The 27,731-nt window shown below is 28.5% G+C and overlaps 2 protein-coding genes across 4 annotated transcripts in view; one reads left to right on the forward strand and one right to left on the reverse strand.

The window, feature by feature from the left end:
* Nucleotides 1-3,825, forward strand: part of ksh (transmembrane protein 167A-like protein ksh) — an 8,416-nt gene extending 4,591 nt beyond the window's left edge. For both annotated transcript variants that reach the window (XM_014439117.2, XM_014439116.3), the window contains exon 3: nt 3,673-3,825. In XM_014439117.2, the coding sequence (XP_014294603.1) occupies nt 3,673-3,775 (103 nt within the window). In that variant the 3' untranslated portion in view covers nt 3,776-3,825. The remainder of the gene's footprint in view (nt 1-3,672) is intronic.
* Nucleotides 3,826-4,310: 485 nt separating this feature from the next.
* vap (RAS p21 protein activator vap) overlaps nt 4,311-27,731 on the reverse strand; it is a 32,420-nt gene continuing 8,999 nt past the window's right edge. Inside the window, exons 5-20 of one of the 2 annotated variants that reach the window (XR_001345021.3) lie at nt 26,809-27,029; nt 25,334-25,445; nt 25,106-25,227; nt 24,856-25,017; nt 24,494-24,606; nt 23,849-23,968; nt 23,595-23,715; nt 22,984-23,204; nt 20,958-21,162; nt 18,231-18,346; nt 17,993-18,147; nt 16,255-16,421; nt 13,130-13,255; nt 12,938-13,046; nt 11,165-11,281; nt 4,311-10,976 (exon numbers count right to left, since the gene is read on the reverse strand). Coding sequence is in view for 1 of the 2 variants with exons in the window: in XM_014439115.3 (XP_014294601.1) it covers nt 12,969-13,046; nt 13,130-13,255; nt 16,255-16,421; nt 17,993-18,147; nt 18,231-18,346; nt 20,958-21,162; nt 22,984-23,204; nt 23,595-23,715; nt 23,849-23,968; nt 24,494-24,606; nt 24,856-25,017; nt 25,106-25,227; nt 25,334-25,445; nt 26,809-27,029 (2,039 nt within the window). In the remaining variant the exon portion in view is untranslated. Of the gene's footprint in view, nt 11,282-12,937; nt 13,047-13,129; nt 13,256-16,254; nt 16,422-17,992; nt 18,148-18,230; nt 18,347-20,957; nt 21,163-22,983; nt 23,205-23,594; nt 23,716-23,848; nt 23,969-24,493; nt 24,607-24,855; nt 25,018-25,105; nt 25,228-25,333; nt 25,446-26,808; nt 27,030-27,731 lie in introns of both variants that reach the window. The other variant, XM_014439115.3, reaches the window with a different exon arrangement.

Genomic DNA, 27,731 nt, shown 5'->3' on the forward strand with positions numbered 1-27,731 from the left:
TTCTTTTAAATTCAATTCGATGTAAAATCTCAAGTAAACAAATTATGAATGATTTAAACTTTGTTATTTAAAATCAGGCTGAAAGATGATCTTTAAAGAAAGAAAGCTGGTTAAGAATATAAAAACAATCAAGTGACTTAATAAAAATAAATATTTTTATCCATATAAATACGAAATCAACATCTCCATTTATTTTGTTTTTTAATTATAACATAACAAAAACGTACCTGGATAAAATAAGATTAACATTGTAGTTAACAACTATCACTTGAAACTACACTGAACACTGTCACTTAAAGGATTTTTATTACGTACTTTTGGAATCATTATTAATATGTAGAAGCCGATCTAATACCTTTCGCGCCTAGAAGAACAGAATTGCCAGTGTTACCAGTTCCATTACAAGAATTAACAAAGCTTGTTAATGTTCGTACTTTTTCGTTTCTTTAACTCTTTCCATTTGACTAAATTGAAGTATTATTGAGAGATTATGCCATTATATAAATTATTTCATGATTACTAACATTTGTTCGACTTAAACTGATAAAAAATAATTTTGGTTCCTTTAAGTCGACCTAAAAAAAAATCCTTCAAAATTTATAGTTTGGCCTTTTAAGGTATATATAAACGAACAATACAAGAAAAAATTTGGCCTCCTTATGTACAGTTTTTCTCCGAGACTTCCGATTTTTTTCAGATAGGCCTCTATAAACAAAAATCAGCACAGAATGGCCCCTCAAAACACGTCATTGCCTTTGCCCTTTTCGTTTCAAAACGGTGGCCGATTTTCTTATGGTTTCGTGTATTTATACCACAAATCTCTGCCATTTATGAAGGAAGATAAAGTAAAAATATAATTTTTTCTAACCTTATTTTTAAAACAAGTATCTGTGGATACAGCAATAAAAAAACAACAGTTTTTCTATAGACTAAAGCACCAAAACAGTACCAAGGATTTTGATGAAATTTTCCTAAAGTCTTCTCCTTAACACTCCTTTAACTTTTCCTATAGAAAATGAATCACTGACAATTAGCAGGAAAAAATTTATGTAGGAAATTAAACTTTATTAGAGCATTATACAAAAAGTATGTTACTTTATAAATTATGGTAGTTTCAAGATGATTTATCTAATTACCAAGAAAATACAAATAAAAGAAATTGAAATCAGGTCATTGTTAAATTTTTTTTTTTTAATATTTATTTATTGCTATTTACAACTGTACATTATAATACATTTAGTAAATCTGATCTAAGTTATATTGGAGTGTTACAGGAGTGTAGAGAAACTGCCCATTGGTAGCACTCTAATGACATTTTACATTAGCTGGTCTCGTGCCATCTTGTTTTCAGGCGCCTTGGAGAATTGTCAGGAATGAAAGAGGATGCAAGATTAGAAACTAGGGGGTTTGAGTGGTTAGAGAGTTTATAATGGAAGGAGTGATATCTGGTTCGGGCTAGATTGGTTACATAGGGAACATTAAGGTCTTTGTCTATGACTTTATTTGTGACAAAGTAAGGGGCATTGAGGATTTTACGAAGGATTTTGGATTGAATACGAGAGGAATTCGAAGGTTTAGTGGAGCCCAAAGCTCAACTCCATATGTCCAGATTGGCTTTATTACAGTCATGTAATAATGATGATGGGTATTCTGGAGGCTTTTGGGGTTTGGGGATCATTTTAACTATAGGTAATTTCCTGGGGTCAGGAAAATATGTGGAACGGAGTACGGTGTTATATATGTAAGTGAGGAATAGGATGGCTTTCCGAGGGAGAAGTTTTAGAATGTGGGATGTTATTAGGTCGTATCCAGGAGCTTTGCGGGTAGATAATCTTTGAATGATACTAGATATTTCAGAAGGATGAAATGCTTTAGGTACGAGGGTCATTTGGAGCAAAATATTTAGTTCTGCTTCAATACATTCAAGATGAATTGATTATTAAAAATGAAATGAAATGATGAATTTCCTTTAATTCAGTACAACTTGAAAGAAGTCTTGGTGTAAGTTTAGATAATACAACATACACGAATATTTTATTAACATCTTTGAAGGGAAATAAAAATGGGCTCTGATATATTTGCCCAACTAATTCCTTTTAATGTATTATACGTTAATACAATCTTCATGTGCACATAAATCAATTATTTTTGATCAATGTATATACACATAATATTTTATATGTATTATAATAATAAAGTTGATAATTTGTATAATTTAAATGGTGAAAAATGAACTATAAATTATAAATATTTAGAACTTAACCATTCTAACCACTTAGTTGTGGCATTGTTATTAATAAAAGGCAGAGGCACCTGTTTAGCTCCCATATTATATAAATTACTCTGCATGCACTTTTATCATTTCTAAATTCAATAAATACAAATAAATCATTCGTTTTATTTCTTAATTCCCTCACTCTCTCGATGTTCGGTGAAATTATGCCTCATGAACTATATATTGTTTCCTAAAGACATGTCTTGTCTCTTAATGACAAATTTACACTTCCACAATTCCTTGGGGCTTAAATTATGTGGTACTGGGCCTAAGAGAGTAATTGTTGCTCTTATAACAGTTAATTAATAAGCTTGTATTCATGCAATGGCCAGTAGATTAAACTTCAATGGCCCTAGGCTGTAGTTAAGAACTTAAATGTACAATGTTTTCTATACAGATGAATATACAAACTTATTTATTGATTATATGAAACTTATTTATTTATGCTTACGTTTCGACCTGAGTTAAGTTTTTTTTGCTGACCATCTTCTCAAAAGAGTATTGTACACTTTGTAAACTTGTTTTGTTGTATTATTTTCAATTAAGAACCTTTGTATATCACCGGTAAACAATAATAATTGTATTTGACTGATATAATAAAGGATTTCATAACTTAAATCATATATAAAAATGTAATAATTTGTAGTGTTTTTCTGTTTAACAACAAAATATGGAATTACAATTTTTTTTTCACTTTCATAGGCAGTTAGACGCACTTCTTTCTCTAGATATGTCTCTGAAGGCAAGATTAGATTTTTTAAAAATTTTATCTGTAAACCTAACTTTATTATAAAACAAATAGTTAAAAGGTTTTGTAGTAAATCTTAAGGATATACTGTTTTAAACATGTTAATTTTTTTATATTAATTTTTAATTTAAGAAATTCAATCATAACTTAGTTCACAAAAAATATTTGTAAAAAAGGCCTATAAAATTATTTCTCTGAACTTAATTTATGAGTTGACAACTGGCTTTGTTTATGAAAACCGAAATAAATTTCATTTTTTGGAGATAAATCTAATTCTTTATTATAATCATAATTGTAGGAAGATAGTCCGGGTGGTGGTCAATAAAGGTATCAAAATAGTGAAAGAAAACTATTTATTGTTAAACAACGTTTCGTTCCACTTAGTAGGGCTTCACTATTTTGATACATTTATTGACCGCCCGTACTATCTTCCTACAGTCTACTTCATACGGTCAACTATCTTCTTCCAATATAACCATTATTATTATTATTTTACAGTTCATTGGGAATACTTTTTCAAACAAAATCAATTTATTACCATTCTTTTTAATGAACTCATTATATTTAAGCTAAGAGGTTTACTTCAGTTAAATTGACTTCTGTTAGTATTTCATATCATATTTTTATAATTTTTTTGTTTGTATTTTAGATTTCTTGGAATATTTTGGAAGTGTGCCCGCATAGGTGAAAGAAAAAGTCCTTACGTCTCTTTCTGCTGTGTTGCTATGGCTTTAAGCATATTACTGTGGTGATAATGTGTTATGAGATTTATTTATTAAAAAATTATATTATGTAAATTGAATATTTTTCTTTTACTAGTTATCCTTAACTTTTACTTCTAAGTTTCTGCTAAGGGCTTCTCAAGTTTTTAAATGAAGATTGACTTAATGCAAGAAGAATTCAATAATATCTGGAAGTATGTTTAAAGACACTGTTTTATATTTCAACAATGTTGAGTAATCACAAATTTACTGATAAAAACAATCATATTTCGTGTACTTTTAATGATAAAATCATAATTGAAGCAAATTAGCTAATTCTATACCAATCAGATTTTGATAGATAAATATAATAAAATAAAATTTGATTATCTTCCTTTAAACTCCTATAGATTTTAGAAACCAAACGTAGATATATAAAAAAAAAACTGAAGGATGAGAAAAGAAATATTCCTTGATTAATGAGAAATAGGTAGAAGGCATTTCACAGGTTAAATCAAGAGCAGGTTACTGGACCAAGATCCTGCTCCACACAGCTTTTACAAGTTTAAGGTATGATCATAGAGGATTGGTTGAGCACCTTTTTTTATTTGAATTTATATAACAAATATACACTAATTTGGCCATGTCACATAGAAACATTGTACATAACAACAGTACCTATGTATACACTTAAGACATACAACTATGTTGCCTATTGAGTTTACAACAGTTACAAGTTCTATACATTTGATCCTTATAAACAAGAAGACTTAAGAAAATAGAATCACATTAGAGAGGTTTTCTAATATACAGTTATATTATCTACAAAATATAAAAAATGTTACAAATTATATATAAAAATTAAACCGTAAGAGTCATTTATTATTTTTTGTTCTTCTCATATTTATATAAATACTGTTCAGTATTTATTCAAGAAAATGCAGCGTTTTCTTATCTATAATTTATATAAAATTGGTGTTAAGTATCTTTTACCAATATTTAATTATTTAGTTAAAGCCACATTATTTGGTTTGAAAGTCTTAAAATAGATATGAAATAATTTGAGGGACTAGAAGTAGGTTGACAGGCAAGGATTTGGCGTATTGTCTAATATTGTTATTTTAAGAAGTGTTATTTACGGAATGAGGTAACACAAATATAAGCATCAAAAAGACTTTTTATCAAAAAAAAAAGTCTTAATAAAATGCAACTTGCTCAGAAAAATAAAAAACTTTCATTCAAACCTTACAAATAAAATATGCGACAAATGGAAGAATCGAGTGAAAGACATTAATGTAAAATAAGAACGATGGAATAACTAATTCAAATCAAATTCAATATTTAAAATAGCTATAACCACTTGATGATTATTTATTTGCATTAATAAATCCAATATTTACATAATAAGGTGAGATTTATTAATCAGTCAGTAAAATCCTCGCATCATAGAATTTATGAGTTATATTTATTAAGCTATTTTTATATTAAAACAAATAATTATTTGTATTTTCTGAATTAATTATTTAAACAAAAATTTATTCAATGGAAAATTAATAAAATATAAAAAATAATTCAATCAGTTAAAATGAAAGTGTTGGTTCAATTTATAATAATTTTGATATTTTAGAAATAACATTACTAAAAATAAATGTATAGACTTTTTTTTTTGTTTTATATGAGTTCTAGATTTTATAGTCTTTTGTTTTATACATTTTTCTTTCTCAGTGCATTCTAGAACATCATCAGTGTTACCAAAAAGGGATTAATTCAACTATATACAGAAAAGTACATTCTGTATTTTAACTGGTATGGAAAGTTGTTTCAGACTTAAAACGTACAATATTTTACCTGGTATATTCCTGATTCTGTTTAATATAGTCTAAATGACTATATTAATGACTATCTCAGTAAAAATACCTATTAAAAAAATATACTAGTTATTAAATTCGCCCTTTTAACTGAACACTGACAATATAAATCCAGTAAATTTAAAACTTTACATTCCTTGTTTTACAAGAGGCTTTCATGACTTTCCAAACTCAGCAATAGTTTTGGACGGTGAAAATGGACATCTCAATTTTTCAGACTTAACTACTTTCATTTTAACTGATGCAATTAGACATTGTGAAAAGTTGTTAATTATTTGTTTTTCGTTGGAATAAATTTAATTTAAGGACTTGACAATTAATATTTTTAAAAATGCATAACAATAAAAAAAATAGCATCTTAAATTCATTTAAAAAAAATAATGCTGAAAATACAGTTAAAAAATTGTTTACAATATTATTTTATGACCCATTATATATATAATTGAAGTTGCTAACTGATACATGTCATCATAATATATAGATAGCATCTGAATTTAGGTTTTAACACTGGACTATTAAGAATGCTGTATCATTAAATAGATAAAGTCAATTTTCCAGGAAAATTGATACATACTCTTTGTAAATGTCTAACATCATAAGAATCATGATTATATAAAATAATATTCCAACATAACTGCTAACACTTGAACCTTAATACTTTAAAGCATATTCAAAATAATCTCTATCGCTTTCATGTTTTAGAATCACTTTGAAAAATAAAAATGGAAAACATCCCAATGGAAGCACATAAATCTGTAGTTCTACATAAAAATACGGTACTGATTAGTGTGCATTAAATTTTAAAAAACAAGAGCAAGGAGAATTTAATTTATTTTTTACTTTTCAATAACTAGTATTACTAGTAAGCAATTATCGATATTTAAGAAATATTGGTTACAGTTAACCCAAACCAACATGCTATCTGAAGCAAAACAATAAGAAACCTTTCAAAATTAAAAACAAATCATTAAATACGTGTTAAGAAAAAGGAAAACCACCGAAAGAGGAATTAATTGGTTTCAGAAAAATAAATTCTTAATTTTCTTAATAACATGGCCCTACCTCATTATACAAAAGTAATTTTAAGTTATTATTTATGGTGAAATTAATTTTATGTAAAAAAAAAAAATATTTTCCAACTTTAAGTGAATTATTAATTTGATTTGATGATAAAAAAAAAGTCATTAAAAACTTCAAAATATCAAGCCATTAATAATCAAACAATATTTACTTTAATTATATAACGAAATAAGCTTCCTATGATTTTTTCATATTTAAAAATATAATAAAAACAATTAAACAGACAAATGAGAGCTACCCCAATAAATACAGAAATATAACTCCAATGCCATTTTCCGATTGGATTTAAACTTCCCAAATGTGCTCCATAACATAGATAAGTGATTCTTATATCTCATCTACATAAGCTATACAGACCATTTTCAGAGCAAATTTTAATTAATGTATGTTAAAATTGTAGAATTTGTTTCTTATAAAACTTGGAAGCGATTCTTTGAATAAAACCAACTTCAAAAAAATACATCATTTAGATCATCAAGACTTCAATATCTTAATTTGTAGACATCAGTTCTTTCTCTGCAATAGGCAGTTCAATGTTTATAAAATTCTTTTTTACAAGAATACTCTATACAATAGAAAAATGCTTCTCGTATATTGCTAAAACATATATGTACAGCAAACGAAAGTAAATTTTACCATTTGAATTAAATATAATATCATTATAATAATAAATTAATCACTGCATTTTTTTGAAGTAATTGTTAAAAAACAAAATAAAATGGAAAGATTGCTTTTTTAATTGTAAAATTCATGTAGAAAATTTGTTTATGAACTCTAAAATCAAAATATAAACATTAGCATGCTGAGTCCATACAAAAAGCTACTGTGTACGATTTATTATTACACATAGTGACTCCATGGTCACGTGGAAACATCTTATAGTGCACAACTATACAGAATATACAATATTATCAATCAAACATATGAGTATTTATTAAACTCATAACATTGAGCATTTTATTAATAAATGGCATGACAGATTACCTTAAAAAATGTTTTGTTCTCAAGTGCTCAGAGGAAATGATCGGATGCATTATCACACGAAAAGAAGCTTCAATATCCACAAGAAACAGTAAGGGTACAAAGTTGAAACACTATTTTCAAGAACCTCTAAATAATTAACATTGAAGGGAAATATTAGAAGATAACGTTTATGTTAAATTGGCACATAACAAATAATGTCCTTTCATCAATTGTGTACATATAGATAATGAAATTAAACATAAGTTAAAATAACACAAAATGACCTCATTCACTATTTTGAACAGAACTAAATAACTATACACGAGACAGTAATAACCACCACAACACTGCCTCGTATATCAAGAAAAAAAATGCTATTTAATCTGCACAGGACATATATAAATCAAGGAAATAAAATAACAGAGCATGAAATTTGACAACATAGGCCAAGTACTTCAGTCTCTTTTTTTGATAATCAATATGTAAATATATATTAAGTATAAACTGCAAATATAAACTTTATGGACCAAACATACGTAATAAAACTTTAAAAAATATATCCACAACAATATGATATAATTGATAAACAAAACTGTAAATATTAAAACAACTTAGGCCTTATAACATATTTTTACAAAGGTTGTCACTCACGAACAATGCTATTCAGTAATAACAAATGCAGACATAACTAAAGAATTTGATCACCATCAATTGAGCATAATAATTAAAAGGATTTCATAATCTATATTTTTTAAAATTACTCATAAGTAAAATTTTCTAAAAATAAATAAGAAGTAAATTATTCTAATAAACATTAGAATGAAATTGGAAAATTCAAATCAGAGAACTGTCTCTGGTTGGTCTTTTTTAAACTATTGAAGTGAGATGTGTTGTATTCTGTCTTACTGATGCCTGAAATGGTTGAAACATCAACATATAAGTTCTTAACCAGTAGTTTAGAAACATATGGCTTTCTGATTAGAATCTTCCAATTATAATGGGTCTCTTAATTGCCATTCAAATAAACATCATATACTCGACCAATCTTAAAATGCTAAAGCTCTGTGTGAGTATCACAGCCAACTAAATCAGAATTGTGAATGACAACCTAACCTAACAGAATGGTTTCTAGACAATTATATAATTGTCAAAACTATTACAAATTTATAATGTACTTCAAATTGGATGCCAGACACCAGAAGGGGAAAAAATGGTAATTATTTTGAATAAATGCAAAAAAGTTCTACATTAGCGCAATTCTGTTCTGGATTGTTAGAGATAGTATGTTTCCTGAGTAATATTTTTTTTTTAGTATAACGTTTTTCTGAGTATAAAGTTGGTAAAAAAAAAAGTCTTATGTAATTCAGTTCAGATTAAAAGTCATAATATTTGAATTTTAATGTCTACTAAAGACAGCAATTTTTCTTATGACATTAGTTTGTTTATGTAGCATCTAATTGCAGACAACAAAGAAAAATTAAGATTAAGAAAATCTCTCTTACAAAAAACTAACCTTTTAAGAAAAAAATACAATTTAATCAAAATTTGATAAACTGGTGTACTTTTTCAATAGTTATGAAGTTTTTAAAATTAAAAATTGTTGTTTGGATCATGAAAATGTTAAAATTACTTTCAATTTTATCGAAGTATTTATTTTTAGCTGTTAGAAGGAACCTATATATAATTGAAGGTGCTTTTAGAATTTAGAATTAAAATATTTCTTGAATAAGTATTATTTGGTGGTATTGATCTATCAGTGTTCCAAGAACTACAAGAAATGTCTTAGTTTGTATATTTGTAGCTTCGGATAAACTATCTTCTGCATGATATAATTGAATTAGGAAAATAAAAAATCACAATTGTAGACTGAGACATTTTTATTAATTCCCTGGGCTGAGAATTTGAGACAACGTTAAAAGTGGTGCTAGTAACTTTGTAGAAATTAATAAGATGAAAAAACATTGAAAAGAGGTTCCACAATGTGATCATGTAATTACTCAACAATTGAATAGTAAGAGATCGATTGAATCTAATTTATAAAACAGTAACGGATTGGATAAATTACATGAAGGAAATATGTCCACATAGTATGCTATCCAAAGAAAAGATAAAACAAGAGGTTTTTATTTTAAAGACGAATCAGGTTTTTAATGGCTATTGTTGACACACAATTGGTCATTGGGATAGTACATAAGTACCAGAGATGTTAACTGGCTAAAACTAATAAACTACCAAAAATAAATTTCTATTAACAATTGTAATGCTACTGATATCAATTATTTTATTTTAAGGACCATTTTTCATATTTTAAGGACAAGGTTTTTCTTCCATTCTTTATTTCAAGCTCAAACTAGCTCAGCTCATCTTAAAACTTTTCTTTCTCCTATGAAACGTGTTTTACCTATCCACAACTTAAACTACCATTTCCAGTGTAAAACCTTTTTTTTTTTTTTTTATGTGATATTCATATGTAATTAATCTAATATTAAGAGTTTTATATCATCATTGTTTTTAAGATGTTTCTCCTAACAAGGCTGAGTCTGGACTGGTAATTGATAGGCGATTTTCATATTTTCCATGCCAATCTATTTCATCTAAATAAAATATAGCGACTCAATTGTTATAATGCTTATAATACTGATTTAAAACAGAGAACGATTATGATCATTAATGTGAAGTTGAAAAAGATTTCTGAAGCATGATGCAAAAACAACCTAAGAGAAATTTTGAACTAAATCAGATTAGTTGTGTTCTTGGCTTAAATTCCGACATCAACCAATACAAAACTAATGTTAATTTATGATTATTTGCATATAAATTTCCAATTTATTTTTAAATTACTTTTAAGTGAAAATTAAAAATTATGTCATTTGCTAATTTAGCATTAAATAAAATATTTGGTACAATTATAATGAATGTGAATTAAAATGAATGGAAAACACATATAAATGTTAGTATAAATACTAAATAAAAATACAACTAGAAGTGCCAAGTTTTATACTCACTCCCTAATGGTGTCCAACAAAGTCAAGTTTAAAGTACCATTTTAAAAATGATATTTATATAACTTAAAAGTTTATAAACTTTTTAAAATTCAAGAGGACTGAAATTTTATAAGAAAAGTTAGCTACTTTTATAGTAGTTTTCAAATAATAAAACCTCAACCTTAAAACTAGAAACCGATTCCTCTGGTTTACAGGAGTATTTTAATTTTTTTTTTCTTTTTAAACAACAATTTATAATCAACATGCAGAAATTTTATTCTAAAAACATCAAAAATGTTTATGAACACAGAAATTCCATATATACCGTTTTCCAGATTTTTGTTTTAAATGCATTATCTATAACACAAAAAATAACATGATTTCAAATTTTACATTGTATAAAAGCTTTTTTTTTTTTCTTTTTCAATTGAATTTAATTTTAATATTATATACAAATATACTACAGCTAATGAAACTAAACATTTGTAAACAGACTTTTTACAAGTACACATACTTATAACATATAAAACTAACGGCACAATTACCTCCAATCAGAGTGCCGACACTGAGATTCTTGGAATATAAAAATACAGCTATGACTCCGAGGGATCTGCACAATAGTGGTGTGAGCAGTTAATTTCTTTATTCCCTCTCCCTGAAAACTGAATAAAATTAAATTAACTAAATTGATTTGAGGTGTATGACAGTTAAACAATAAAAACAGCAGAGGTCAAAAGTATCATGCATCCTGAAGATATTAAAGATTTTGTTTTTTAAATACCTTACAATCCCAATATTTTGTATTCCGGTAATTAGTATTTCTTAATAATTCATACAGTTTGCTGGGCCCTAGGAAATTTCTATTTAATTTAGTAAGTGAAGGAACCATTTTTACAAATTTCTGTCTGTCAATTTTTTTTCTAACCTACCCTTCTCTTCTTTGTTGAATGTGATGTATGTTTCAGTTCGGTTTCGACAATTCCTTCAAAAAGGTTTAACGGGTCTTTTTTTTATTAACTCAAAATAAGAAATCACCTAAGCCGTGGCTAGTGATGTTTTTTTTTAAAGAACATAATCAAATTATTTACATGAAGAAATAGGGAGAAAATAAAATAAGTGAAATATGAATTAATATTACAAAAAGTAAAAATACAATTCACAATTACATTATTATGTACAATATTTACGCTCTCGACCTGAGGATGATTCCCCAGCCCACTCTATTCCCCATGCACGAGGGGTAAAGCTCTTTGAGATAGCAGTGCAGCCCTCTCCTCTCAACACATCACTCTTAATAAGCCAGTGAAGGCTGAGTAAGTGCGCTAAAGCCGCTAACACTAGACATGAGCAGAGCATCCGGCCATTGCCAAAACTCCAATTATAAAGTTTATATTACAATAGGCCACTGCTGTTTCAACCTTTGAGGTGGATTGTAGGGATGGATGGAACTGAATAAGTATTGAACTAAAGGAATAGGATGATGGTTTATATAAAGGAAATGTTCATATGGAATTTTGAGAATTAGGCTGATATGGGTAAGTGATGTTTTGGATCACAAAACAATGTGCCCTAACAAGAAAACATTGCTCTTCCATTGAAGGTAACATAATTTTGAAAAAATAGCCTCTCAGACTTCAGAGAGCAAAATAAAGAACAGATGAGTACTGACAATTAGAAGTGAATTTAAAAACAAGGTTTTAGCAGACACGAACTTTTAACATATGAGCAATAATAATCAATAGCCATAAAAAAACCCAAATTAATTGATAATGTTTTATATTAATTTTGTTATTATATGGTTTTAATGTTTTTTTAATTTCCAATTAGTAATCTAAATAATCTGAAAATCCCAATATTTCATATTTATTTCCCAGAATATGAACAATATAATTTATCAGGATCCCATGGTACTTTAAGGATAACAAACAATATAATGGTAATTACTGCTTTAGATTCATATATTACAAATTACATACACAATTTCTAAATGTTTTCCCTTTAAAAATAAAAAATTGTAAGAGTTATAAAATAAAATTGTTTTTACTTTGTTTAAAACAAAATATAATAAAAATGAAAGGATTGACATATGTTGAAAGAGCAAAAACTATTTTTGTTATTAGAAGGTATGAACATAAAAATATGATAGTAAAAGTAGACAAATAATATTACTTGATCCGACAGACCCACTTGTTGCCTACTGGGCTAATAATGGTAACAGATAGTTGATGACAACTTTTGCTTAATTATTAGACTCAATAATAAATTTCCTATGTAATACTTTTTTTTTCAATTAAAATTTTTTTATCAATTTAACTTACCATGAAGACCATTGTTTTGTAGTTAATTCCACTACCGTATCATTTCAAGATACTTCTGTTTATGTTTACTGAGCATTTCTGTTACTGTTACCAATTTCTTCAAAGTTGCCTGAAAATTGTTCATCTATAAGTTAAGAATTTACCAAGTACGCAGCAGAATGTATTTTAATTGAATGAAAAGAATTAACATACATGATTTTTGCCTAATTGCTGTAGCTCTTTTAAATGAGAAACACATATATGATGCAAAGTTCCAAGATCTCTGGCTGGATCTCCTTTTCCTCTTTCTCCTTCGCTTTCAGGTTTATCAGTAACATTCTAAAAAAATTAAAATAAATATCATAGAGGAAAATAGTACTTGACTATAATGATGATTAAGTATTCTTTGGCAAAATAACAGAAGCTATTAAATTAAATATAATGATAGTCCTGTGAAAGCTTCAAGTCTTCAAATGAAAAAAGAAACACAAGGTTATATGTAGGAATGATAATGATTTTGATGATAATTGAGGAAAATATGAACAGAAATTTAAGTATTTGATGATTACAATACATAGAAAAATGAAAATCAAGAGAAAATATAAGCATAATCGAAAACAGAAAATACATAGCTTCTTAAAAACAAAATTAATTAATAATAATTTAGAATATTGATGGCATATTTGTTTGAGGTATGAAGAATATTGTAAGGTTCTGGACAATATAAAGTATTATGTACAATATTTGGTTTGAAGAAAGATAGTTCAACTGGAAAATAAAAATACCTATATGAACTGGGAGAGGTTACATCAGCAGAGATTTAAAAATTTTGCAAAAATGGAAAACATCTGCCAAGACATGTTCAGTATAACTTTCTCAGTAATTTATCTCTGTGGAAATTACATTTTATGAAAATTATCCTTTTTATGGCCATTTCTATTAGGTAGGTATTTACATATATTTCAAGGTTTATGATTTGTTGTTTGAGAATAAAATGTGCATGAAAAGCTGTTGTTTAAATATAGCATGGTGTTATTCTTACTTTAGGCTATTTTTTTTAAAAATAATAAAATCTGATTATGTTGTATCTTTTACATCAAATGGAAAAATAACATAACCAAAACAAATCATTTTATCATACTATCTTAGAAATTTTAGCATGAATGAATGAAACTAACAAAAATTCATATTCTAGTCTCTATTCTACTAAAAAAACTTGTAGCTTTTATTTATTATTCCAGGAAATGTTCCAAATAGAGAGGGTAAGTATATTGCCTAAACAAGAAAAGATTTACTCAGTTTATAAACTGATATATAAATGTTAAAATTTAAATTAAAATAAAATTCAATACGCTATGCCTAAAATAATCACCAATAAATAGTTAAGCATTTCAAAGGGTACACTTCACAGGTTCATATCTTTAAACATACTTAGGAGAGCACAGACTTCCGCTAATTTAGGCAAAGTTCATGCTTAATATTGCCGTAATCATAAACATATTACACTATATTCCAAATATACACTAAAATATTAAGATAAAAGACTCAGAAAAATCCATAGACAAAATAATAAAATTTCTCAAAGAAACACAACTTTATGCTAAAATATAATCCACCAATACCGACCAGTGTAAAAAGGAAATAGTCTACATTCAACTATAAGTCAAGAAGATAGATGAAGTAAAAAGGGTGTAATAACCTAGATGTTGATCGCCCTGAATAAAAATCTAATCTAATCTAATCTACACTAAAATAACATTTCATAAGATGTATCTATAAAGAGGTTTTTAATGTGGAAAAGCAAAATCTTTGGAGGGAATTGACCAACTTTATACATACATCCAGCTTTTCTTTAAATTTGGGTCAAATCGGACAAGCCATATTAGAGAAATACATGTATTCTGAAAAAAATACATTTACAAATGCGTAATTGTATGCAGCCGACATAAGTTTATAAAATCTGTATGGAACCAACTAAGTACCAATCTGCACAATCTTTGAAAATTACTAAAAATAGACACGGAACCTAAGTTGTTTCTTGATGTCGAAAACAGTAAATGCAAGCGAAAATTTTCGATTCTGAGTATATAATTTTTTTAATTTGCTGCATGAATACAAAACAAAGCTACCCTACTACCTTTGGTAGTAAGGAATTTAAAATATTTTTATTTCAACCAAAAAGTGGAGAAATAATTATTACACCATGGAAGTGGAGAACACCATCTACTTGGTGCTATTGTCTTTGCTAACACAAATTAAGGTAAAAGATTCACTGTCTACCAATTCCTGTTAAGTCAAGAATTAGTTAAATTAAATAACAGTTTATTTTTTTACCATTAATGATTTTATTTTGTTAAATCATGAACATAACAGAGTATCTGATGGAGAGGTCTGGAACTTTAATTTCGAAATTTATAACAAAAAAAATTTATAGCATGATATATTTTTAAATTTTAAAATATATACTATTGAGTCATTCAGGCAGCAGATGAGCTATTTTTAAAGTGTCTTTTACACTAATTGAGCTCGTAATGAGCTATAAAAATTAAAATTAAGTAATAAATGCCCAAGTAATAAAGTAGATATATTCTGCCAGGAGAATGCCTTCAGTAATACATGCTATACCCAAGTAATAAAGAAGATATATTCTACCAGGAGAGTGCCTCTCAGTAGTGATGAATGAGTATTCAACTTCCTCCCCATATCCAACAAAAATCCCAGACGAGCATGTCTAAATGGCAATCAAGAATGAAGGGATTGAAGGAATAGCACCACAATGATCAAAATGGGTGTGTAAAATTGTTAAACTGGATAATGAACAAACAAATCACTAAAAAGGTTATCAATACTGAATCGACAGAAAGACCAAGATATAAAAGGGAGGAATGTGTCAAACTGGACTTAATACACTTTTATTTTCATTGTGTAATCATGATTTGTTTTGTAGTAACTGTTTATCTTCTTTTATTATGTATTAGAATTTTTTTTAAGTTATTACATTTTTCTTAATTCAGTACAAATTTAAAAACCCAAGCTACATATTTAAACACTGCATAACTTGTAGAAATCAACAGATCCTAAAATACAGTAAAAATGTCATGGATGGAGGATTAAGATGAATGATAAAAACATAGTTTAGGAGAGTATTTGTTTTAATGCCGAACGAACAGTTTTCCCTCCACCATTTCTGTTATTCAAACCAAAGGTTCGCTTAAACGAGAAAACTGATCAAGTAAGTCTAGTTTTAGGCCTATACCCTAATATTTATAACCTAATACATGCTAATAATACATCAGGTGGTAAAGAAAAGAATATATTATTAAAATGATTAAACTCACCGACAGCTGATCAAGAAAGACAACCATTCTCTCTTTATTTTTCAAAATAAATGGGTTGACTACTTCCATGTATGGTTCTTTTCCACCAAATTCGACAAGGTTAGCCAGATTCTGAAGACATTTAGCCACCATGATCAGTGACCTTGCAGCCATAGGAGGTGCAGGTTCTGAAATAAAACAATCTTATTAAAAAAAAGGAAGTAAAGTTCCTTTATCTATCTAACATTAGTTAGATACAAAATAGAAGCCTCAAAAAAGACCTTTGCAAAACATTTTTAAAATCTAATAACTTATACACTTGATTCTCAATAACTCAGATTAGTTTACATAATAACTTTAAAATTATTTCAGAAGAAACTTTACCTTTTCAAGCCAAAACAACAATCGATATCTTTGACCATAGATATAATCAAGAAGTTGGTTAGATGAGAGAGGGTGCGGATAAGGAAGAAACTAACAGTAAATGTAAACTTATATGTAGTGTGAAATTGTATGGAGAGTATATCCTCTGCACTATTAAGAAGAGCAAGCTGTGATTGTTAGGACATGTGGAAAGGGTGCTAAATGGTCCACCAGGAGGAAAAAGGAAAAGGGGGAGACCCAGGCGTCGGTGGTTTGATGATTTGGAGGATGTTTTAAGAAGGATGGGATTCGGAAATTGGAGGAGTCTCGCTGGAGACCCAGGTCCAGCTAGGACTGTAGGGCCCTACAGTGAGTGAGTGATATTTAGTGTGAACCATTGTTACGGACAAGTTGTAGGCCTTCATGAGGGCTAAGCAAAACAAGTTATAATGGTGGAAGTATAGGGAAAGAAATTGTGTCCAGTAGAGCTCTATCATTAACATTGTAATTTCCCTTTATTTGAGTTTGTAAAACATTAAGTTATTATATTATTTAAAAAATACTTCATGGAAAAAAAAGGGAGCCTACATGGGAGAAGAAAAAAAATTTCTCCAACACTAACTCAACATACTTATTTTTAATCCTTTAACACAATTTGGACAGTCAGCAGAGATGTGCAAGAATTTAAAAAACCTAAAAAAATTGTGAGAAAAAAAAAGATCACTAAAAGGCACTTTCTAACACTAACTCAACAAAACAATAATTTAGAATAGGTAGGAACAATGTTCCTCCTACTATGTTACAAAAAAATAAATACTATTTCTGATTGAGACAAGTTGCTAAGGCATTCCAAAAGGTCTAATGGCAACCAAATTTAAAGAGCTTGAATAATCCAAATAACAGGAAGGAAAAGATGTTTGCTGAGAGAAACAATCTGGTCTTTAAAAAAAAAAATTGGTTGATAAAGGCATCAAATTTTCTTTATTTTGCTCTGTTAGTCTGCTAAGTTTATAAAAATCAACAAAAATATAATTCTTTATTGCAGGTGCAATACAATGGCTTTTTAGTCACTAGCCATGCAATTATAATGAAAGAAACAATGAGAAAAGGGACTTTGGTTTACTGCAGAAATAACACAAATGTAAAATTTTCAATATTTTTTTTTTTTAACATCTAATATTTAAAATGCTTAAAACTGGCACAAATAATGTATAGTTGAATTGTTTACAAGATCTATACATATTTTTTATTTTTATCTTTTAAAATTTTAGAACTAAATAGTTTTATTACATTTCTGTCAATATGTCACAAGTGTCATTTCTGAAATAAATTTAATTGTTGACTTTCATAACTTTGGTATAAAAGTAAAAATTATTAAAAGAAAAAAAAAATTAACCTGAAATAAGATTGAACTGTCTTGGGTTGAGAATCGCTGGGCAAAGGAGTCTAAGAAATATAAATCCACTAACTACCCTTGTCCTCACAAATCTCTCATGGGGCCATTTACCGACAACAGATTTCTGAAGGCATCCACAAATGTACCTGACAGTTCTGCAAAACGAAATACACATAATGCTTAGTAACAAATAAAAAACTATTAACTGTTAATTAATGTTTATATTGAAAAAACCTACTTAGGACATGCATCAGCAGACATGAAAATTGAAAGAGTAACTTCATCGAGTACTTGCAGAAGAAACTCAGCATTAGCACAGGCATCATCAGGGCTCTCCATCTTGTTTGGGTTTAGCTGTTGATAACAGGTGTGATTAAATACAGAAATATTAAATTTATTATTGATTAAAATTAATTAGTTACTCATGGTTAATAATATACCGTAAACCAGATTTCAGCTGAAAGATAAAAAATAACTGATTATTCATAAAACATATAACATCAAAATAATAGAATATACTATTTGCTAAAGGTAATATATTCTTCAATGTAGCAATTTCTGGAAAATTAAACACTTAAATCTTCATACATCATTTATGAATTGGATGATGTTTCAGACTTCATCTTGTCCATTTTTAAACCCAATTCCTGCTAGGACTACTTGTCAAATTTACGAGAAATTATTCTCTAAATTATAGATTCTCATCATTATAATTAAATAAAATAAATTTTTAAAATTTATGAATGAAATAAAATTAAATGATTTTTCTTATTAAGTTAGCTGCTGACACCAATAAAATAATATAATACTTGTGTATCTTTAATAATCTGTACCATCACTACAACTCACGATGAAGACTGAATCCAAAAAGAGCCTTGGCCACAGTACTTTGGAAGAAAATATTGTTTGTACCACTGCTTATGCAAAATGATTTGGTCAAAAGCATGCACTTATACTGATTAGATAAAGATTTTATTTTTATAATTTTTTTTTAAAACTTTATATTATTTGACAATTTAAATATTCTTCTAAAGAAAAATTTGAATGTTCCAAGAGATGCACTGATTTCGAAAAATTTATAAATCAAAAGTGAACAGGTTTCCATGGTAAACTGAGTAAAATGCTTATAAACCATGGGTACAAAATCATAAATTTTTATCCAGAATCGTATCTTAGCTAATACTGGTCTGATTTTATTTTCGAAATTTAAATTGTCTTTCTACCTATATGGCATTTTTCTATTACAGTTTAGCATAAAAAGTAAACTTTTTAAGTTAAAGTATTTTCAACTTTTTTCCAGGTTTTTTCTCAGTGATTTATACTATATATGAAATGTTTAGCAGGTTTAAGTAGAAGACTTTAAATAAATTTCATCAAATTTATAAAGAGCTGTTTTTTTTTTTTAACATAAGAGGCACTAAAATGGACAGATTTGTTGAAAACAGCACATTGAAAATTTGAACCAGTCCTTAGGAAGGAAAGTAATAATACACTTTTATAAAAAAAATTAAAACCAATACAAAATTTTAGATTAAATTAAAAATATGAATAAATAAGGGTTGTAGATTAAAAATTTAAAGTTTTTTTTTAAAAAACCTGAGAAATCATACAATCAATCAAGAATCTTGGGTCCTAACAAGGCAAAGATAAGCATATGTGCAAGCAATATAGAAAAAATTAAAGGTTTAGATTTCTTAATAATTAGAACTGAACTATCTTCAACTTTCAGGAGAATATTTATACATTTTTTTCTCATGTTTTCTTTTTTTAATATATAAATAGAAAACAAAATTAATTATAAATATGAAAATTAAAAATAAATGTTAACATTTAGATAAACATCCAGGAGGTCTGGGGGAGGGTTATACAATTAAAAGAACAAATAAAAAAAGGTAAATCTTTATGCTTGATATTTTATATTTTATACTTCAATAATTTGTAATAAACCTTGAATTATAGGACAAAATATTAAAGTAAAGAACCCGTATTCAAAGTCTCTACCAATTTTGGTAATTAAAATTCTCGACAATTATTAGCAAAGATAGAGCCTACTGAACTTTTAAACCATATTTATATAATAAAAAAAAATAAATAAATAAAATAAAAAGAACTTAGACGAGATCTCTTTGAATTTTGTTTATTACGTTTTATAACTTGAAAGCTGTGTACCTCTGAACATTCTAAATGATAATTAATTGCCTACATAGATCCTTATTGAACCAATATTATAAAAGATGATACAGTTCTTGCAATACAGTTTTATGGGAACCGGTTAGTATAGTTATAGACACCAGATATTTTATTTACCAATCTTTGTTATATATTATTACCATATAGTTTTATTATATACTGTTATTTACTGCTATAAACTAAATAGATATAATAAGCAATTATTTCAATCATTAGTCCAATGCGTAAATAAAAATAATAATGTATGTTTAATTTTAACTAAACATATTAATTTATATCAAACTTTCAATTGTGTTTAATTAATCTATATACATCCCCTAATCTAGCAATAGAGAAGCATTGCAGGTCTGCTAGTAGCATATGTATCTTTAAAAAAGTAATAATACAAAATATTATATAGGGTCAACTTTCGATAATTTGAAGTTTTTTCTGGTCCCTGGAAAAACCTTCCAGAAATCGAAAAAAAAAAAAAATTTTTATCCCCTTGATGATTTGAAGTTGTAGGAAAGACATCTTTAGCCAACATTTTATTATTGGGAGTCAGGATTCTCCCAAGTCTCTTACCTCTCAACATGCATGGATTTGTCTTATAACTTATTACAATATATTGTTATTTCTATCTTTTCCAAGTTAAATGATCAATGTTTAAAAATTACCTTCAACTAAAAAACCTACAATATAAAGAGATATAAGTAGTAACACTAAACAATATTGAAATGTTAACTTGAAATACATAAGTCAGAATTATGGGGAAAATATATGGAATTTGAAATACCTCACAAGATTGTTTTGCTTCCAGTAATTTATAAATTACATCCTGAACAGCTGATTGTAAGAAACCGGTACACACTGATTTCATGTATAAATCCATGAGAGTGGTAGTAAGTGATGCTGCTCTAAACAATGTAGATGTTTCCTCTTCTTTTTCAATTTCAGCATCATTTAAAGATTTCAAGAGATCCGCTTCACGTTTCTCATGCCTGTAAATATTTTTAAATGCTTTAAGTAACTCAAATATTTTACTGAAATTAATAATTATACAAGAATATATTTCAGCAAATATACTGCAATAGATATATTGTGTATTTAGTTCCATGATCACTATACTTACAGATAGTACATCATGTTCTTTACAAAAATGTAAACATATTTTATTTAAAAAAACCCCCCAAAAAAACTTTTTTTGTCATTGTGTAGTGCCTTATTAGCACAGGAGAGTGTTTAATAAGGACTCTCATTTTCTTGCCGGATCCTTGCTTTGGGAGAGACTTTTATCTCTCCTTCCCAGGTACGATACCATAGGTCCGACCTCGAGGTCTTCTACTGTCAGGGGGATAGGCATAAATTTTAGTGAATATAGGTAATCCTCTATCCTAATGACATGGCCAAACTACTTCAGCTGGTGAGCTTCTAGGACCTCATCAAGAGGACTTCAAGTTCTTTCCTGCCTCTCGATGCGGATTCAGCTCCTTCTTGTTCTCCCTTCAATCCATCTGAGAAACCTTGTTTCTGCAGCTGTCACTTTACATTCCTTTCTGTCCAGCTTTTAGCTCCATATTAGAGTACAATGACCTAGAGATGGGGAGTTTCAAGTTTCTGCTCACTTTCTATCCTCTGTTACATCTTCTTCCATCCCTTTGTCTGGTTATGTGTCAAGTTCTCATTCATATATAGTTTTCCATGCCGAGTCTTTTCCTTCCCTTCTGTTCAAACCAAAGGCTATTCACTAAATTTCTTTGAATCATATGTTCTTTCTTACGGGTGATTGGCCTAGCAAGAAAAGTACAATATCCTCAGGACAATTGATGGTTAAGCTATATCCCAACCTCGAGTCTTCCTAGGAAATGTGGCCCTGAGTAATTTATACTACCTATAATTGTAAAGTCTACTGTTCTGCACTGTAGGGATTTCCTTATACTGAACTTAGGATTCCATAGAAGCATTATTCCCCACTAGTTCAACAATTGGACTAGTACCTGCTGAACGGACAAAAATAATCAACAATACGATCTTTGTACTATTAAATAAATTAACTCATTATTTAGAATCTCATCTCAGTCATCATTTATTAGAATACCTATAGATTTTTCTCAACTTCAAGAATTCTTTCTCTAGATCGATGCATAGAGACTAGTTTTTTTTTCTTATATTTGTAATTGAAATAAGATTTTTCAATGTATCTTAACTTAAGCGACAATATGATGTAATTACTTACAATAGCCCTAATTTGTCATTTCCAAAAATGTAGGCTGAGGATCAATGTAAGATTGTATTAAGCAACCAGTAGTTGAAATCAACTGACTAAAAATTAAAATGAAATTTCTTTATTTCTTCATATGATTAGCTGCTATCTTATTTGTGGTTGTTAAAAACTCGTCTTTATATGGGATCAATCAGTTACAATTGAATGGAATATAGGTAAATGTTTGAAATGACAGTAAATAATAAGTTGTATCAATACTTCTTTCATGAAATAGTTTTAAATATTGCAAAGGAAACAAAAATAAAATGTATTCATGCAAACTGCTTTCATTGCCCAGAGGCTTCAATTAACGAGCAGAAAATAGTCATCCATATTTAATCATTTACTATATATTTTAAAAATATTTAATCAAACCACATTCAGAAATAAATAATTCATCTTTAATTCTATGTTATAAGACTTTTTTTTTTGGTTTATAGATGAATTTAACAAATGAGAAGATATATAATACATTTACATAAAATACTTTGGTATTACATAGACAATACTGATATTCTATTTCTACTTTTAAAAATAACCAAATAAAGAGAATTATTACCTGAATATCCTGAGCAAAGAATTGGCTAGAGGAACCCTGTCTAGATGGCAAACATCAGCCAATGCTCGAACAACTTCTAATGATGGGTCAAGTATCAATTCTTGAATTGGTGAATATTCTTCTCTTGGCATGATTAGATCATGAAGATAGCGAAGCCTCAATCGCAAAGAGCCCCATTCGCCCATCGGTGTCACACCAGAGAGGCAGTACCAGTCCTCTACCTAGAATATATAAAAACAAAACCATCATATCATTATCGCTTAACCAAAATATGAGAAAAGTAGACATAAATGATATTTAGAATTAAGAATTGAGAATACTTAACTAATTATATAAGAAAATTCAAGGTATATTCTGATTTCAAAGGTTCCTCATAATATTTTTATGACATTAAAATGATATTTATCTATGAATAACCTAATTTAAGCATGCTTGTTTCTATTTGAGCTGTGTTATTAAATTTGAAAATTGATTTCTAATTCGTATTTTCCAAATTCTTTCCCTAGAAATTATTTACAAAATGGAAGGTCTACTTATAATCAGGTTTACTATATTTGACTAAATACAGTAACTATTAAACAAAACTTAAAAAAAAAAAATTAATTTGTTACCTCATCTCCATTGGTTAAAGAAGAAAGCTCAACAGTTACTTCAGCAATTTCTGTATCTTTGGATCTTTTTCCTTTATTGTACACAGTTATAGTGAAAGTGATGACATCTGGTGGTACGTCACTAAAAAAAAAAAAAAAGAGTCAGAGAATGAATACACAGTAATAGGTATTTCATTGATAAATGAGTAAGATCAGCCAGAAAACAGATATCACATAAAATATTAAATTAATTAACAGAATTTCAAATTTCTTACTCCAAAATGAATTCCTCATCCCAGAAAGGCTCCGGTCCGTTTTTCACCTTAGTCCTGGCAACTTTAACTTGATTCAATGAAATGACACAAAATGGATTTGGCACAAACTTGTAAGGAATTCTGAAACATAACATTTTGAGATATAAAATTTAATGGATCAAGAAGCTTGAAAGATAAACTGAATATAAAAACTAATAAAATCAAAGATTAGGTAAATGATTGAAGTGAAACTCATTTGCTAACGTTCAAAAAACTCAAGAAAAAAAAATTATACTGAAGTATTTTGATGTCGTGTCATGAACAAATTTAGCTGAAAGGTTTTAACAGGTGAAAATTGATTTTACTCCATCATTACAGGCGAAATTGCAATAATTTGAGAAAGAAACCTGGAAGCTGGGTTTAGGAAGAATCCTTATTATTCCAATTTTACAAAACATAAATAATTTTTTAATAAAAAAGCACATGATAAAACAGGACGATGAATTTTCTTTCAATCTAGATATTTAATAAATTGTTTGAGACTGATCAGACATATACAAACACATTACAAATTTTTAGCTGTACCTTATAGAGTTATGACTTGTGAAAAATAGGTTAACACTAACAGCAGTAACATTGAAACAAGTAAATAAATATTAATCTTACCTATGAGCCTCAAGGATATGCAATTGAAGGCATCGCAATTCCCGTAATCTTTGTACCTTTGGCGAGCGAGCCATTTGAGCCACACACAATGGTTTGATTGCAGTAATCCAATCCTGAAACCAAAGAGAAATAAATAAGAATAATATGAAAAAATAATTTAAACTTAAAATAGATCTAAATTATAATAAAGATTTTTGTCAGGGTTGGGTGCAGTCAAGAAAAACTTTATTTGAGATTAATCATCAAAAATCTAGTAAAGAAGGAGCTTGCTGACATCACTCCCAACCAACTTCTTGATTATCATTGATTACATTTAACGTCAACAATATTTCCACCATCATTAACTATAATTAATTTTTTACCTGTGCCATATCGGCTGTTGTTGCAGAGAGGTATGTAGTAGTAGCTAAACAAGGCAATGCACGCTCAACTATTTGAAAGCAATTTGGCCTCTCAAACACGCTATCATGAACTTGGTACAGATAAGCACATGACAAATCAATCAGACCTTTTGGTTTAGTTCTCTGTATATTAAAAAAATATATATTAATATAAATTAATGATCCTTAGTATCTAATTACTTAATTACATGTATAGAACTACTTATAATACCTTAGGATTATCATAAAACATTAAGTGAGTATCGGTTCCATCAACAATGAGGACAAAATACATAGATTTCCATTTTTTATTTTTCTCACTTTTTTTACTCAGGTATCCCTGCATCTTGATTCCTATGAAAAATAAAATAATTATGAAAAAATATATACGATCACAAGAAAGACCAGGGAAGTTCAATAAATAGGAGATCAATTTTAACATATTAAGAAACAATTTTACCTTTGATCTTCTTGAGCCCAACTTGTTCTCTACATTCCCTCAATGTTGCATATATCTTCTCTGCATGTTGTACCTCCTTCGATTTAACAGGACCATCACTTTCAGACATTGTCTACAAAACAAATGTTACAATAATTTTTAAATAAAATTATCATTTCTTTCAATAAATGATTATATTCTATTTAAATATAGGAAATATTTAATAAACAAAAGCAACGCTAATAAAAAATAATAAAACAAAAAAAAAAACATTTTATTTCTTCAATATACATGACATTAAGGGAATATTTCCAATTAAAAACGTTAGAGCAGGCAAAGTGTTTTAAACAATTCAAAGTATGTGGTAATCAACTGGATTATTGTGCAACAGCATGTCTCTCTGTAATATAATTTTTTATTTTTCTTAAGGTTACTTTTTTATTTATAACAATATTTTTATGAGGATGTTAACCTTTTACACTAACTCCAACCCACAAGAAAAACACTTATACCTCTACAACTTATGAAGGATCATGGGTTAAGTATTTGGTAAGGAAGTACTGTTTCTAAACCAGTGGTTTCCAACCTTTTTTTGGCGGCAGAACCCTTTTAGTACTAGTAGGAAAATGATGGAACCCTTTTAGTATGAAAAGGTAAATGGCGGGACTCCAACATTATTATCTGATACAAATAAAGCGTTATATTCCGTTGTTTCAGAGAAAGCTAGGAAAGTGGTTCTCAAATGTTTTTGCCACAGCACTCTTTTGGGGCTAAAAACTATTCATGGCAACATAGTCGGGCTAAAAGAATTGTTGCAACACCCTTGTCGAGCTAAAAAAGCATAAAAATATTGCTAAATAATCTTTAAACTAAACTACTCTCAAAATGGTTGATTATGTTGGAAAGGAAGAAAAACAGAGCAAAGTAAATTATGGATTGTACTGTATATTTGCTATTATAATTTTCCACAATTATTATTATTGTCCCTGGCATACACTTGGGCTACTCCAATGGATGGAATCACTGGGCTAGAATCTCTACATGAAAGCTTTGCAAAATTGAAGAAAATCTGAGAAGGTGAGGTTCAAAACTATGTTGAGTTTTGAATGACTCATTCCTTAATTTTAATTTTGAATATTGAATGACTCATTCCTTAATTATTTCAAGGAACCCCTGGAACAGGCACGAGGAACCCTGGTTTGGAACCACTATTCTAGACCAACAGTTGCAGAAGGTGATTTGCTGAAGACCATATTTTTCCTACCTATTTATGTCCTAGGGATGCAAACTCTCAATGAGTTAATCAGGGTTTTAACTTTTGTTGGTCAGTCTTTTAATCTTTTTATACATAATAAATAATGATTACTAATTATTAATGGCTTTATCCAGAATAAATAATAGATAATACTTGCCAAATTAAGAAATACTTATTGAGCTCCACTCGTCCGGAATGGCCTCTTGAACATAATTTTAAAAAAACAACAAAATAAACTGACCCGGCAAACTGGTTGTAGTAATGTGTGCCCTTCAACTATTTGCTCCTTGCGATAGCGATTGATAACAGCATCTAAACACTCAAAGGTCCTTCCTCCCATCAGGTAACGTACTCCTTTTTTCTCAATTCTAAACCTCTGTATTTGATTATTTATATGAAAGAAAAGGGAATAATCTCCTGGTGAATTATCAGAAGGTCGTACAAGAAAGCTTCCTGGCCCACCTAAAAGAATAAAACAAATAATTAGAAATCAGAAAAATAAAACTAATGCATTTTAAAAATTAATTTAATCTGAAGATAATATCTCCAATATAATAAATAAAATGAAATGAAAAAATAGCTTTATTCTGAGACGAATGTACCCAAAGAATAAATACATTATGGTTAATTGTCTGGCAGACATTTAAAAAGTTCCGATGTACATCTTGAAATTACATAATAACCTGAGGTTATATTATAATTTATATTAGTAATCAATTATGGCCATATACATTGCTCACAGTAATGTGGAGGTTTGGTTATGTAGTAGGTGAAGGAATAGGTATTGTTTATAGGAAAGAATGGATGAGGATTAGCGAATGGAGATAGGAAGAGAATTCCAGAAGGTTGCACGTATGATGAAGGATTTGCAAAAGGAGACAGTTCTATGAGAGGTAATATAAATTAATTGGTTGGGATCTTGTGTTTAATGTATGGTTGGATGATCATAAAGTGAGGAGATCAAGGATAAAAGTAGGTTTCTTAATTTTAAAAATTTTGATTAGGAAAACACCAAGGAGATATGAGAGCACCTCGAAAACCCGAAAATAAATCTTATGAAGCAATTCATGAGTTTCTTCAGTCTCAACCCCATACCAGCAATTGCCTTCCGTAAACCAAGGAACTGTAGTCGAAGTGGGAGAAAACAAGAGAGGATACTAGGAA

The sequence above is a fragment of the Halyomorpha halys genome, unplaced genomic scaffold (assembly GCF_000696795.3).
Source record: "Halyomorpha halys isolate HHAL.00 unplaced genomic scaffold, Hhal_1.1 Scaffold75.1, whole genome shotgun sequence".
Classification (NCBI taxonomy): domain Eukaryota; kingdom Metazoa; phylum Arthropoda; class Insecta; order Hemiptera; family Pentatomidae; genus Halyomorpha; species Halyomorpha halys.